This window comes from Lygodium microphyllum, chromosome 1 (assembly GCF_053477565.2).
Source record: "Lygodium microphyllum isolate KBCC chromosome 1, Lygodium_microphyllum_v1.1.10, whole genome shotgun sequence".
Taxonomy (NCBI): domain Eukaryota; kingdom Viridiplantae; phylum Streptophyta; class Polypodiopsida; order Schizaeales; family Lygodiaceae; genus Lygodium; species Lygodium microphyllum.
In genome coordinates this window covers 88,892,407-88,905,142 of record NC_141135.1, presented here as the reverse complement: position 1 = coordinate 88,905,142, position 12,736 = coordinate 88,892,407, and the positions used below count along the sequence as shown (strand labels likewise).

General features: G+C 37.5%; 1 protein-coding gene across 1 annotated transcript; it reads left to right on the top strand.

The window, feature by feature from the left end:
* Window positions 1–8,121: 8,121 nt before the first annotated feature.
* On the top strand, window positions 8,122–9,479 carry LOC148041377 (uncharacterized). The gene is made up of 2 exons (XM_087679134.1): window positions 8,122–8,931; window positions 9,046–9,479. The coding sequence occupies exons 1-2, from the start codon at window positions 8,378–8,380 to the stop codon at window positions 9,359–9,361; spliced, it is 870 nt and encodes a 289-aa protein (XP_087535260.1). The 5' UTR covers window positions 8,122–8,377; the 3' UTR covers window positions 9,362–9,479.
* The last annotated feature ends 3,257 nt before the right edge of the window (window positions 9,480–12,736 follow it).

Sequence of the window (12,736 nt, the reverse complement as noted above, 5' to 3'; positions counted from 1 at the left end):
TCTGTGTCTTTTGTCAAGCTATTTCTTGTTCTGTATCCTTGCTGCCCTTAGCTTTGCAATCAATGTCTCTATGTCTTCTAACTTTCTTTCCAACTATCTAATACATAAGGTCAACAACTCATCTCGATTTAACTCCTCTTTCCAAGGTAGCACACTCTATGTGTCTATCATCTCTTCTATCGGCATTATAGGTTTTTGATTGCACATCAATTCAATAAGGCATATATCCTGTAATAGCACTATGAATTGTTTTGTCAACCACAAAGCGTAAGGGAGAAATCGTGGCCACTCTTTTACCTTCTCTCCACATGCTTTTGCCAATGCCTTCACAATAGGTGGATAACCTCTTTCACTTTTGCCATTTTCTTTAGGATTATAAGCTAAAGTTAAAGCAAGATTTATCCCTAACTGTGCAAAGAAATCATGGGCTTCATCTGAATCCCAATTCACCCCTATCTGCTTTAATTTTTTGCATACAGCCATACCAATAAAAAATCACTTCTAAGAGAAAAGTGCACACTGCATTTGTTATCCTGGTGCATAGAGCTCTCCCTTCCACATGATTAGTTAAGTCTTTACAGGCAAGTGTGAGATATCTCATTTGCCAAAGACCTATAAATATCATGACGAATTCCACCACCCACTTAAAATGAAGAGACAAGGGATATATGGGTTCCAATCCATCCCGATGTCTCACATATGAATACATTTGACATGTCGTACATGTTTCCACAAAGTGAGTAACATCCTTATACATGCTCTACTACCAATATCTTTCTTTGATCTTTGCAAAAGTATCCCAAACACCTCTATGACCAGCCCATAATCTTTCATGAAATTCTTGCATAACGTTTACTTGTGAAGCTTTGCTACCCAAAACTCGCAATGGCATACCCTGTTTCTTCTTAGCATGTTTCCACAAGTACTTATCTTTTAAGAAAAACCCATAGGCTTTTCTCTTGATATTCTTAAGCTTCTCATTTGACCACTCATCTCTCTTTATTAATGTGTTGAGGTATTGACCAATTCTTAGCCACTCTCTTGCATATTTATCTTCTAGAAACACTTCTACACAATAAACATATAATATCTCAAGTGTTTTCTCTTTGTTGTCCAAGCTTCTGTTAATACTGTAGCAACTCCTTGCATTGCCAAATTCACCCTTATAACACTTGTACTTGATAAACCACTTGTTATATTTATGACATTTAATGTCATCCTTGCATTCATGAGAGCTATACATGTAGTTACAATAGCTGCCAATTTAGTTTTACCAATCAAAACATCATTTTCAGCTGCAAGAAAGTCATCTTTTTCCTTCTCATCCATCATTTCATTTTCATTCTTATAGAATGCTCGAGATAACATGTCTACCCACTAGGTTATTTCTTCGTGCAATATGCTAAAATTTAGGATTCAAAGATTTGATATATGCAATCCATCGGACCATAGCAATGTCTGGGGTAGCACAACTAGTAATCATATCCAATACTGACAAACAATCACTCTCAATGACTCTACAAGCACCCATAAAATACTCCTTATCACATTTAAGGGCTGTCACAATTCCCCATAATATTCTGTTTACCTGTGGATACCTTCTCTATCGTTCAATTAATACTTTAGCACTAGAATCAATTGCATATCTTTGCCCTTCCTTCATTATCTTGCCCAATTGCCCATCCAATCTTGATATTGGGCTTGTATTAATAGTAATAATGATAGACTTTCCTTGTGAATAATTAGCCTTTCTCAATGTAGAAGCAGATTTTAAAAGTTGCTTCAATTTCTTCATTACTTTCTTGTGCTTCCTTTCCCAGTGAAACCTCTGACCTTTCCTCAAGAGCTGATATAAAGCATTAGCTACATGTGTAAATTGAGGGATCCATATCAAATAGAATACACATGCACCCAAGAATCTACTCACCTCAGATATATTCATGCATATGTGCCACTAAGTTCGTTGCACCCTCTTGGAGAGAGTACATATTCATACTAACCCCAAGGGAGTCTTCATGGTTGTGATATCCATACTCTTAATTGCAAAACTTAAGCTAATCATACCCTGAGTAAAGATCACCCAAATAATAGATCACTCTGCCCGCACAAGCCTCAGCAAATCAATCAACCATAGGACCTGCGTCCATATTTCTTATTGTCACTTTATTGATTGGCTACATATATTGAATAAATCTCAAAGCCCCATTCTTATTGGGCACAGTAAACTAATGAGTTGAGTACGGGGCTGAAAAGGGCTCCAAGATCTTCATGTGAACCTTTTCATTTAGCAAATCCATTAGCTTTGGCAAGTAAGCTTTAGGTATTGGAATAAGCCCCAAGTTCCATGGTACATGTGGCATAGTAAATATTACCATAAGAAAGACAACATTAAGATCCAGACAACCTATTTTAGCTGGTTGAAATGCAAATGCTTTCCCATGCCTAGCCAACATTTGCATAAAACAATCTCTTTTAGCAGACCAAAGAAATCCTTCTGCACCAACTTTCAATTCCTATAATGTTTCAGTTGTAAACTAATGATCTTATATATCTTTAGGATCCCATAAACTTGGCTGCCTTAACACTTTCTCATATAGACTCTCATTGTCAAGTAGAAGAGACAAAGCAATTGGTTTCACATTTTTGTCAATTGTCTTATACTTTGTCTCCACAACTGCTTTAGTCCATTGTAATCTTTCTTGCAAAGCAAATAATGCTATAACATCATACATATCCAAAGAATATACTGACAACACTATTTTCAACCTCATTTTTAGTAAGTATGGTTGCTAAAATTTCAACCATAGTGTCGGTAATATTCAGCCCATAAAAGAGGCTTGAAATGTCTTTGTTTTCAAGGAACAATCCCAATACTCTCAGTTCCTTAGTAGCTCGTTTCATAGATATGCATTTAGCCTTGCACATAACTTCCATAGGCTTAAACCAACGTGAACTGTTTGCTATAAACTGAGAATAACTAGTAGTAAATACATGCTTCATTCTATCAAGAGGCAAGTACATCCTTTGAACAACACTATTGTAGCCTCGCATAACAACAATACTCAATGAAAATCCAGATCTTTAAATTCCCTTGCGTTTGGAGGCAAAGGAGACTCTGAAAGCATATCCCAATTCCTAGGATGATTAATACAAATGGTAAGAAATTGGACTGCTTTCCTCCCATCCTTGCTTCTAACTCTTACATAAATAGAACCATCATTAAGCACCTTTGTTTCTATACGCACTCCTGTAATACAGGGGTGTCCTAAAATCACTACATACGAGGAACTATATTGCACAAAGAAGTATTGCTCTTCTTGTATATCACCAATCGTCACTTTTACATTAGGACGTGCAGCATAGAGTTCCCCTAAAGAATTATTTGTAACCCTCATATGTCAACCATGATCAATGTCCACGAGCCATGCAACACCATTCTCATACAATCCACTCTCAATGATATTAATCTTGGACCCATGGTCAAGTAAAGCAACATAAGAGTTTTACGCTCCCCTATTTTCATTATCATTTCAGTGGTAGCCCTTGCCTAGTGATTTCTTATGTAATGACTCCGAGGAATAAATCCTAGATTCTCTTCCCCATATTGTTATATTTGCCTTACTTCACCATGTATATTACTACAAGACAATGTATTTTCAACCACTTTCTTCTCTTTTTCACATGATGTCTCCACTAATTAGCAATATCTTGCATAGATAAACCAACACTTACATCATGCTCATATTTAGCCTGAATGTCCAACAAACTAATTTTCTCTTCAAATTACAGCAATGCACTAGTGGTATCACCAAGAAACTGATGCTTCCTCTTAATTATGTCAATGATTTCATTATGAAATTCCCGCTTGGTAATGCCAAACAGTTCTCCTATGGCGAATTTCACCCAATTGTTTTAAATATATTCTTTAAGAACCTTTTAAAGATCCATGGCTATCTCAATATTAGACTGTAGCTTATATCTTGGCTACTTGCTCTTCTTTTTTCCCTCTTGTTTGTTATCTTGTTTTTGCTTTTGCCCAATCTCTTCCATAACATGCTCAGGATGTGTCTAATTTGCAGCTTTCGATTGATCCACACTTCTTCTTGTCACTCTCTTAGATGTCTCTGTATTATCTTTATTTCTTTTTTGTTTCTCTTCCACAAGTACATATGTGTTTTGCACATTTGCTAAATATGTACACACTAAATATCTATCTACGTCCATCTATCGATGATTCCCAGCTAATTATTTCACGAATATAACAACTTCACAGCCATCAAGCTAGATATATGGAATCTTTCTCTCCTTCTATATTTTTTTGCCAGTACAGTAATAACTTTCTTAACATGTATCCACTTTGTTTTAAGCCTTGCCTCTATAGTCTAATCCTTTAACAAATCATCAAGCTTCTACTACTTGTATAAATAATTCAATTTTCTGACTTGCAAGAGCTTTCTATTTTACAAGACCTAATTGCTGAAATAGACTTTCAAAATTTCTTAATAAATTTGTAGCCACAAAATCCTTATTGGGTTTTAGAATCCACTTCTAGAAAGTCTTGCAGGTAATCAAACTGGTATATCGAACTAGTGTCTTCAATGTAAAATTCTTTCCGAAGTGTCTTCTTAAAATCTACCCAATCAATATCTTGCATATATAATTCAGTAATTCGAGCTTTCAATTCTAGTATAGTGACCCATATAAAATACTGGCTCCATGCAAGTTGACCCACCCCGAAGAAATCCATCTTTTAAGCAATATGTGTGCAAATATGCAGATACATTCCTACCATTAAACAACTTCATCTCATGCTCTACTACTTGCGAAGCATTCATCACAACAATTTCTATCTAAGCAGAAGCCTGTATCACCTATTGTTGTTGTACTTGCGTAAGTATGTTCATATTCAGCACTAATTGCTGCAAAACATCACTAAAAATTATCCTTGAAGGTTCTCCCATCCTATCTTTCCTTCTGACGACCTTTCACATCGCGTTCACCAATGTCAGAGGGGTTTTAGTCAAAAGGTCGTATTCACCGAGGACCAGAGAGAGAATTAGTTGAAAGGTTGTATCCACAGAGGATCGGAGAGAGAATGAAGTAGAGAATAGAATATAGAATAGGAAAAAAAGAATATATAAGAGGTACACAAGATAAAGGCAAAGCTTAATGAATCAAAGCACTATGTATTGATAGAATCTGAGAGATAATAAACAGAATCCTTGTCTAGGACTACTGGGAAGCAACTTCCAAGCATTAGATCTCATGGAGCTCCCTGATAAACAAAAAATATGCAGCAAACATTAGCTTATTCTCTATTGGTAAGACCGTAAATCTGATGGTTCTATTGGCTCCAAAAAAGGGGATAAAATACAAAAACACCTGGTTAGAATTCTCCCAGATTGCTCATTCTTCTTCTCCTTATTCGGATTATTGTTTGTTGTTTGAAAACTATGATTGTGCGCTGCGCGGTTTCGAAAAGCCTCTTTTTTGTATGAAATTTTCCAAAATTGGTTGAAAAGCCACTTGCTTTTTGCATGTCACCTTATTCTAGAAGTTTTCTATTATTTACAAAAAACATTTTCAAAATATTAAAAATATGTTAAACTTGTCAAAAAAATCTTGTATTTTGGAATTATCTATACTATGGATACTAACACTAATGACTAATATGGCATTGACTCTCTAGATCAATAAGAAAGCCGTATAATGATGCACTCCACGGTTTTTCATATTATGTCTGCGTAGTGACATAATAGCGTGTATGAACAAAATATAGGATGTCTTAAATTGACCTTCGTGGCTTACCAATGGAAAGCAAGATATCTTATACCTTCTCTTCATAGTATGATCGATAGAAAGATGCTAATGATAATGGCATCATGCTCTACTACACTTGTGAATACCTTGCTTGGAGATAAAAATGATTATTGCTTATTAGAGAAAGTCATTTTGTGGTGCTTGGTCTCTATTTCAATTATGATCCGTTTTTTAGTATAACATTGTTATTTCTAAGTATCGTGCAAAGCAAATATGTTTTTCTTACCTTTGTGTAAGTGTAAACGTTTATAAGTATAATGCATTGAAGAGATTGTTTGTATTTTTGGCATTCTATATTGTAAATTTTATAAGCTACTTTTAATTTTAAGTTTGATGAGAGAGAGAGAGAGAGAGAGAGAGAGAGAGAGAGAGAGAGAGAGAGAGAGAGAGAGAGAGAGAGAGAGAGAGAGAGAGAGAGAAAGAGAGAGAGAATAAGAAGAAGAGAAAGAATTTGAACACATTGAGAGAATTATAGAGAGAGGAAAGATAAAATTTAAAAGAAAGAAAGAGAATTATAGAAAGATGAAATATAAAATTTAAGAGAGAGAGAGGAAAAGAAAAAAGGAAAAGAGAGAAGAGAGGATGAGAGAGAGACAGAGAAAAAATAAAAAGAAGAAGATATTTAAACATAGAGAGAGAATTATAGAGAGAGAAAATACAAAATTTAAAAGAAAGAGAAAAAAAAATTTAAAGAGAAAAAAAAGAAAAAGAAAAAAGAAAAACTTTGTTTTTAATAGAGAGAGAGAGAGAGAGAGAGAGAGAGAGAGAGAGAGAGAGACAAAGAGCAAAAAAGAAAGAAGAGGAGAGGGAGGGAGAAAGAGAGAGAATTATAGAGAGAGAAACTATAAAATTTAAGAGAGAGAGAGAGAGGAAAAGAAAGAAGGAAAAGAGAGGAGAGAGGGGGAGAGAGATAGATAAGAAAATGAGAGAGAGAAAATAAGAAGAATAAGAGAGAGAATTTGAATACAGAGAGAATTATAGAGAGAGAAAATATAAAATTTAAAAGAAAAAGAAAAGAAAAGAAATCAAAGAGAGAAAAAAGGGAAAAAAGAGGAGAGAGAAGTAAAAGAAAGGAGAGGGGGAAGAGAGAGAGAGAAGAAGAATAAGAAGAAGAAAGAGGAAAAGAGATGGGAAAAATGAGAAAAGAGAAAAGTCATTTTAAAATTTAAATATTATTTGAGAAAGAGAGGAAGGGAGAAAGAAGAAGGAGAGAGGGGAAAGGGAGAGAGAGAATATATAATTAAAAAGAGAGAAGGAGAGAAGAAAAAGATAAAATTTCAAAGAGAGAGAGAGAGAGAGAGAAGAAAAAACGAAAAATTAAGAGAAATGGGAGAAGAAAAAAAGGGGGCGGAGAGAGAGAGAGAGAGGAAAAACATAAAGAGAGAATTATATATAGGGAAAAGATAAAATTTACATACTTTAAGAGAGACTTGGGGGGGGGGGGGGAGAAAGTAAAAGAAGAAGAAGAAAAAGGAGAGAGAGAGAGAGAAGAAGAAGAAAAAAAAAGAAAAAAAGAAGAGAGGGTGAGAAGAAAAAGAGAGGAGAAAGGGGAGAGAATAAAAAGAGAGAGAGAGAGAAGAAAAGCGGGGAGAGAAAAAAAGGAGAGAGAGAGAGAACTAGAAAAGAAGAAAAAATAAACTAAAATAGAAGGCACAGAGAGTGAATTAGACATAGGGAATTTGGAGAGGGGAGAGAGAGAGAGAGGAAAAAGAGAAAAATGAGAAATAAATTGTTGGGCGAAATTGCCGTGCGATAACACAGTTACCTCGCTCGCCGCTTCGCAGAGCACTAGTAGATTATTAAAGTTCGTTCACTGTTGCACGTCAATTTTGTGCGGAATGCTAGTATTATGTTATGAGCGCATTATTAAAAAAAAACTATTTGCAATCTCCTTGTCGTAGATCGGATATTGCACATTGAAATATCGACGTATAGATACATAGCTAGCAGCTAGGTGCTATGGGTGAGGATATATGATAATTTTTGAGAAACAGAAGCTAAGTGAAATTGGGACTCGAGAGACTCGGAACCGACTTCCCTCGTTAGTACTCCAACGTCATTTTATCAAGGACATGGAAGCAGACCATTTAAAGGCTTCACCAACCCCATGCGCGTCCGAGAGAGAGAGTTGGAATTCGCGCTCCAAATCTCTGCCACCGAAACGATCATTAAATAGAGAGAGAGAGAGAGAGGACGCAGGTGCCAGAGCTACAGAAGACCGTAGTCCCTAGCATGAAATTCCAGTGAATGACATCAACAGACCTAATATCTACTTGAGTCTTGAACTACAATGAGCGCGCGAATTTGGCGAGAGCAGCTTAAATGCGGCGCGGCGGCACATGGGCGCGGCATGCCGCAGGCTGGCTTCGTCGTAGTATAGATTTTTCTAATGTGCGAGGGTGCATTGCTGCTTTACAGGAAGAGTTGGCATTAGTTTCTTGGTTATAAATTAGAGTCATGCCTCTCTCTTTTCTCTCCAGGGATTGGATTGGATGTAGAGTTTGTTTCTTGGAGTAGGCTCTCTCATCCTCCGACGTACTACGTCCGAGTCTTCAATATGGAGCGCAAGGCTCTTTTCTTTCTGTTTCTCTTTACCGTTTCCGTTTGCACTCCATCGGCTTTCGGCAAACGCTCGGCTCGCAGTCTCGGGGTCTATCGCTCTCCGTCGTCGGGATCTTCTCCCGAAGTTGGTAGCTCCCCCACATACTCAACCCCCACCGCACCATCGGGCTCCTCACCTGTCGATCAATCTCCTCCGTCGTACACTCCGACAACACCCTCTTCCGGGAGTTCTCCGGTGACAGAGGCTCCCCCGACGTACACATCACCCTCTGGTTCTGGCAGTTTTCCTGTGTTGAGTCCTCCCTACGGCAGCTCCACACCTAGCTCTGGCTCTTCTCCCACCATTGGCTCGCCCGTATCGTCACCTTTGATCGGCTCTCCCCTTTCGTCTCCTGCGGTGGGATCTCCGATATCATCTCCTGTGGTGGGGACACCAATCACAACCCCGGTGACCGGGTCTCCACTGTCGTCCCCCACTCCAGTGGTTCTAACGCCGCCCAGCACGCCCTCGGGGGGATACAGCGGCGGTGGCGGTAGAGGCTCGTGCGAGTAAGTATTTGACGACACGTTATGGGGTCTGGTAGTGGTGCTCTACGTAGCTAGAGGCGACGTAAGTTTTCACGTGCATTGGTAATGCTGATGATCTAATGCAACTGTTTGCAGCTACTGGAAGGGCAGCGGTGCCAAGTGGCCTAGTGTCTTGTCGGCACTTGGCAGTCTTGCTAGGATCTTCGGAGGGCGGGCGGCTTCCGTGTTTGGGAGCCGGATGACGCTGATGCAAGCGCTACTCAACCCGAACCAGGACGAGTACAGCGATCTGGCTCGTCAGGGGACCGCCTCCCTACTTAACGCTTATACTGTGCAGAACTTCGCTTGGGGCCCTGAGGAGGTGAGGCAGCAGTTCAAAGATGCCCTCGTCTCTCCTGATCTCGCCCGACAGCAGGCTGTAAAGTTTGAGCAAGCTAACATCAGAGTCTAATTCTTCTGAGGCACTTTCTTTCCTGTTCTCCTTGTGCTCCTGTCGCTACGCCCTCTATTCAGTTCTAATCTTACACGTACCTACTCGTCAAATAAACGTTATTTTGAGCCTAGCAGTACACCGAGCTTTACGAGGCTCTCACACATTTCTGCTACCGTGTTAGTTTGAGCCTTCCGTATCGAGCCGCAAGAGCTATGTTGTCGCGTGCTAGTCTCTTTTTGAGATATTTTAATCGTAGGGAGGAATGGATGATCACTTCCTGCATGCAATGGGGAGTCGCTGTTGTCATTGATTCCATATCACTGCAGGACACTTGAAAGTTGATGGTTTGGACGCGCCTTTCCTTCAATTTCAGATTCTTATTTATAAAGTAAAATGTTATCGCCCCTTGTTTTGATTTGAGAATTGTGAGAAAAAATGAAGGAAAGTGACATGAATAGCTAATGTATAGCTTTTGTTCGCAACGCTTTAGCTTGTATAAGCGTTTTAGTAATACTAACCTTTCACTTGGTTTCCGTGAAGTTTTATACTGTTGCTAAACTTCAATGTCACTAAGCCTTGTTGCTCTTGTTGTGAAGTGGAATTTTGTGGCAAATTTAGTATCTTTGGGACTTGAGGTCAAAAGGAATATGAATATGTTAGAAAATTTATCCAATGTGGCATGTTTGTAACGTTTAGTATAACTCTTTCACCAACTCAATATATCATGGTTTAAACCAACTTGACATGCAATGCAATGTGGTATGTTTGTAACGTTACACGTGCAATGCTTGTATGTTTGTTCATCTTGAGCTATCTAAAAGGTAGCTGGAGAAATAGGAAGGGACCCTCATGGTTGAGGGCAAGGCTATGGACGATTATCAGTTCTACTTGATGTTGTAGAAAGGGTAGGTTATGGAAGAGTCCCAATTTGTTTTATTTTTTGTTGAACTTGACTAGTTTAGATTTATCTTTATGAAAAAATAATTGTATGTCTTTGAAGATTAATTTTTGTAGTATAGAGTGTTCAGTCGAGGATATAAGTTTGGGAGGGAAAGATTATTTGGATATTTGGATAAGTATATAAAGGACTCCTTGCAACTATCCATCTTGAATTTTGAAGTTTTTTTAAAATTTTATTTGAAGGCAGAAAATAAATAGAAAGAAAAGAATATAGAAAACTTGTGAGTCGTTTTTCTTTAATGTTATCTTTATTAGATTCATCTTTTGTCCATAAATATAGATATCAATATCATATCTTATCGAATAGGATCTTCGCTTAGCCGAATCTTTAGTAGCTTCATTATAATTGTCACTTGATATAACCGAGCTATCCATATAAAAAACTGTGATGATTAAAATCTTTAATGATTAAAATCTTTAATTATTTCAATATACGTGTGATTGATATTAAAAATATTATAAGTTAATATTAGTAAGTTATGCTTTGGTTGATTTTATCAGATCATGCTTTAGATGCTTGGTTGGTCAGATGTAAAGTCCACTTTAAAAACTTGCAAATATATGTAGTGCCTTGGATTATCATAATTTGTTGGTTTGTTTCATTTACACCTTCCAATTTACCATGCAAGAAGAGATTTTTAATATTCATTTGTTAGCTTTAACCTTTGGCTATTGCTAAAGTAATCACAATTTAACAATTCATTTTAGCAATTGGATTAGATGTATATATATACCATGCAAGAAGAGATTTTTAAAATTCATTTGTTGTTAGCTTTAACCTTTGGCTATTGCTAAAGTAGTCACAATTTAACAATTCATTTTAGCAATTGGATTAGATTTATATATATAAACTATGCCACATGTTTGAGCATAGCTTTTGGCAATTTGCTTAGCTTTAAACATGCCAATTAAACTGTTTGTATTATGTTTAATTTTGTAAGCTTACTTGTATAGTTAATTTGTATAAGTCTATAGCTTTCTTGTTCTTAGGCAAGGGTACTTGATCTTAAGTCTTGTAGGCTTTTGGTATCATTCATTGTTGCATCTTGATGAACACTACTATATAGTACTAGTGTTCTTGTTGTGCTTTGTGTGAAAGAAACATTATCCTGCTTCGCAGCAACGAAGCTGTTGTGAAGCGAGGTGTGAGGGGAGTGAAGCTATTGTGCTATTGCACGACAGCTTCACTTTCCTATCGCAGTGGATAATGCTATCACAAAAATATAACATGCTTTACTCTACTCTACTCAACCCCTCTATCTCTCATCCCGTTTACACCTCTCTCCTTTGTATCCACTCACTCACACACACACACACACACACACACACACTCTCTCTCTCTCTCTCTCTCTCTTTTATCCATGTGTAAAAGGCCAAATATGCATTTGCGTCAAAAAATACATACTCGTATATACATGCAATGACCACGCACCAGACTTGTAGACTTGTATCTATACTTGCTTTGCACAACAACTTGCTTTGCACAACAATTAGAAACAACTTGTATCCTTAGATGTTACAATGAGAAATGACGTTCTTACGGTCAAACGAAATTTAAGTTTGTCCAAGCATTGCATGCAAACTCTCAATATTAATAACTCGCACAGTGAAGCAAAGCTTGAAACCAAAGTTTCTGATGCCAGGAGGCATATTCCACGGTGGATTCCGTGAGGTTTTACGGTGGATTCCGTAAACTTAGATGACCGGGGCTCATACGCAAAGAGGATTCTTTGTGCGAGAAGTTGATGGGGACGCCTGTCCTTTTCGGGCGTTTCATTAATTTAGTGTGTACATGGGTGATTCCATAGCGGGTGATTCCGCAAAATGCATATTAAATTAATAAACGTTTATGAGTTTAGAGTGCGCACTCGTAATAAATTAAGGTTAGGATTTATTTCTAACCAGTTGATTTATTTATGTAGCTGAAGACTGCTAGGTATTCACTTTTGTCGGTTTAATTGTGTTATTTTACTAACGATTGTGAATGCTTCAGTTGATGTGTAGAGATAGCAGCAGTGGCGGAGGAAAGCATTGGAGTCTAGCGGGTTTCCGACCTTTGGATATATTTTGATAGGCGCCACGCCTATATTTTGATTATGTCTATAGAGACATCGACTATTTATTATTATTTTGTATGCGCTTATGCGCCTGGATATGTTATTTTTATTTGGACATTGAGATTGGGCGTGCCAGACTCTTTGGGCACCGTCCATTAGCTTTATTTTCCTATTTTTGGTAGAAAGCAAACTCAAAAGCTAAAAGCTTGTATATTTTTGTAATTGGGCTATTTTTGAGCAAAAAGATTGAAAATATATATTAAATACATGCTTTGTGAAGCGCTCACACAAGGCATGGGGGAGATTCAACCCAATTTGTCTCTTGTCTCATGTCGTGCTTGTTTTTACATTGATTTTTGTGCTAAAAAGTAGAGTG

What these genes read in the sequence shown, in the direction of transcription:
- LOC148041377 (XM_087679134.1), top strand. Translation starts at nt 8,378, where the DNA reads ATGGAGCGCAAGGCTCTTTTCTTTCTGTTTCTCTTTACCGTTTCCGTT. An exon ending in GGCGGTAGAGGCTCGTGCGA is followed by an intron (nt 8,932 to 9,045) that starts GTAAGTATTTGA and finishes AACTGTTTGCAG; the next exon opens with CTACTGGAAGGGCAGCGGTG.